The sequence below is a fragment of the Hipposideros armiger genome, unplaced genomic scaffold, assembly GCF_001890085.2.
Source record: "Hipposideros armiger isolate ML-2016 unplaced genomic scaffold, ASM189008v1 scaffold_1453, whole genome shotgun sequence".
Lineage (NCBI taxonomy): Eukaryota > Metazoa > Chordata > Mammalia > Chiroptera > Hipposideridae > Hipposideros > Hipposideros armiger.
In genome coordinates, this window is record NW_017732803.1 from 16,438 (window position 1) to 19,256 (window position 2,819).

Sequence of the window (2,819 nt, forward strand, 5' to 3'; positions counted from 1 at the left end):
CTTGGGCCAGTGAAGCAACGTCCTCCACAACTAGACTGAAGAACAAAACAACAGCAACTTGTCTGTTCCCCTTCCCCCAATTCCCCATCGCTGTTCCCTTCCCCCCAATTCCCCAATTAAAAAAACAATCTTAAAAAAAAAGTGGACCGACAACTTAAATCTAAGAGCTCAAATTTAAAACTCTTAGAAGAAAACACAGGCATACATCTTCATGACCTTGGTTTGACAAGCAAAACTCAGATGTGGCACCAAAAGCACAAGCAACAAAAGAAAAAGAAGACATAAAGTGAGCTTCATCAACACCAAAAACTTTTCTGCATAAAGGGACATTAGAAAGAAAATGAAAAGATAACCTACAGAATGAGAGGAAATGTTTGTAAATCATAAATGTCTAATATTCAAAATATAGAAAGAACTCTTAGAACTCAATGACACACAAAAAATTTTTTTTTAATTGGCAAAGGCTTAGTAGACATTTCTCCAAAGAAGGCATACAAATGGTCAATAAGCTTGTGAAAGATGCTCTGTCATTAGTCATTAGGGAAATGCAAATAAAAACTACAATGAGATACCACTTCACATCCACTAGGATGGCTATAATCAGAAAAACAGAAATGACAAGAGTTGGCAAGGTTGTGGAAATTGGAACTCTCGTGGATTGTTTATAGTAATGTAAAATACTCTAACTCCTATGGAAAACAGTGTGGTGGTTCCTCACAAAGTTAAAGATAGAATTACCATAGGACCCATCAATTCCACTCCTAGGTATATACCCAAAAGAATTGAAAACAGGTACTCAAACACGTGTACACATACGCTCATAACAATAGCCAAAAGGTGAAAATAAGCCAATGTCCACAAATGCATTAATGCATAAACAAATTATAAATATTATTCATATATAAAACTAAATGAAGTATTATTCATACATAAAAATAAATGAAGTATTGATATATCCTATGTGGATGAACCTCAAAAACATGGTAATTGAACGAAGCCAAGACATAAAAGGTCACATATTGTTTGATTCCATTTATATGAAATATTTAGAATAGGGAAATCCATGGAGACAGAAAACACATCGATGATTCCCAGGGGCTGGATGGGAATGAGGATGATTATTTAATGGGTATGGGTTTTCTTTTTGGGGTGACGTAAAAATGTTTTGGAACTAGATAGAGGTGATGGTTGCACATCAATGTGAATATACTAAATGCAATTAATTATTCACTTTAAAATGATTAACTTTGTGTTATATAAATTTCACCTCAATAAAAAAAATAGTTAGAATAAAGTTATTATAGCACTGACTTCTTGGACAGTTTGGATAAAGTGGGCTAAATGAATCAACTTCACCTGTATTCCTTCTTTATAATACACAATTAATGACACAACAGACTCTCCAGTAAAGCCTAACTAAGCATTTCACATAAAATAACTTGCTTAGATAACCTATCATTTTAATAGTTTCTAAAACACGTACCCTTTACAAAGAAACATACCATTACATATGTCTTGGAGCCTTGAGAAGTGTGGTTTATGATTTGATTCAGTCTTTCCAGAAAACGTGGAAGCAACATGCTTAGATTTATGGTCACCATTTTCAATATTATTTTTGGAGGTTTTCCTTTATGAGGAAGAAAAGAAGAAAAAGTTATTGTCAATATAGTGAAGATGAAAGGTTTTTATGCACATGAGGAAATGTGTGTATGTATCACAGTCCCTTATAAAACTGCTCAATTTGTGGAGAACAGTCTTCTAAAAACCAGGGGTATTCCACAAAACACTTGACCAATACTATTCAAAAACAATCAAGGTCATGAAAAATAAGGAAAATGAAAGCTGTCACAGAACCAAGTTCACTGTGGAGAAATGAGGACTATGTAATATAATCTTCCAGATTGGATCCTAGAACAGAAAAAGTGTATTAGTGAAAAAACTAGGAAAAGCCAAATAAAGTCTGGAGTTGAGTCAACAGTAAGGTACTGATGTTGGGTTCTCTGTACTAACAAATATTACCACAACTGCTTTGCCACATTTGAGAGTAAAAACAATTGGTGTATTCAGCCTTGACTTGCACAATAAGCGTATACAGAAATAATATCCCCAACTGTTTTAGTGTTTCTACAACTGGGGTAAACCTTTGGAAAATTTAAGGGAAGCATGAAGGCCAGCACTGCAGATGGAATCCCTAAGGTCTGCTTGGTGAAAAAATATAGACAAATAAACAAAAAGACGGTCTTTCATTATTCCCAGGGGCCTTTCTAGCATTGCCTCCCAAATTTAACATGTCACAAGGCAAAGGTCGTGAAGGTCCTGTCCAGCCCTAAGTCGTAGATCCTGGAATAGGGTCCTCAGTGAAGGCAGGAAGTACAAGTACAAGAAAAGAATCCATTTTCTCTTGAGAAGTTATGAGTGAAGACAGAACTTTAAGAAGCTCTCAGAAATTTCAGCAGTATTTTGGATGTGACTATTATCTCACATAGTAAATAATGTAATAGGTTTCTTAGATAATCTCTCATTTTAATATGGTTTCTAAAACATGTCTTTCTAAAGACATATTCAATATGTCTTAGAACCCTCTGAGAAACGGTAAAGTGGTTCTCTAAATGGTTCTCTAGATTTCTGATTTTAGCAATTAAACAAATCTTAACACATGTTCTAATCATGCAATTTAATTTCATGTTTAAAAGAAACCCACCATAAATTCTTGTACAGTAAAATTATAGAAGCCACCCTCTTTTATTCCATCTATATAGCCCAGCTATTTGCAAGGGAAGTATCTTACGCCTTTGTGGCCTCCAAAAACAAGGAGATTT

General features: G+C 34.5%; 1 protein-coding gene across 1 annotated transcript in view; it reads right to left on the reverse strand.

The window, feature by feature from the left end:
- Positions 1-2,814, reverse strand: part of LOC109377567 (serine/threonine-protein kinase Nek4-like) — a gene marked incomplete at its 5' end in the record, with an annotated part of 15,366 nt that extends 12,552 nt beyond the window's left edge. The window contains 3 exon segments of the mRNA XM_019633951.1: positions 1,503-1,536; positions 1,538-1,627; positions 2,789-2,814. Of these exon segments, the coding sequence (XP_019489496.1) occupies positions 1,503-1,536; positions 1,538-1,627; positions 2,789-2,814 (150 nt within the window).
- Positions 2,815-2,819: the final 5 nt, after the last annotated feature.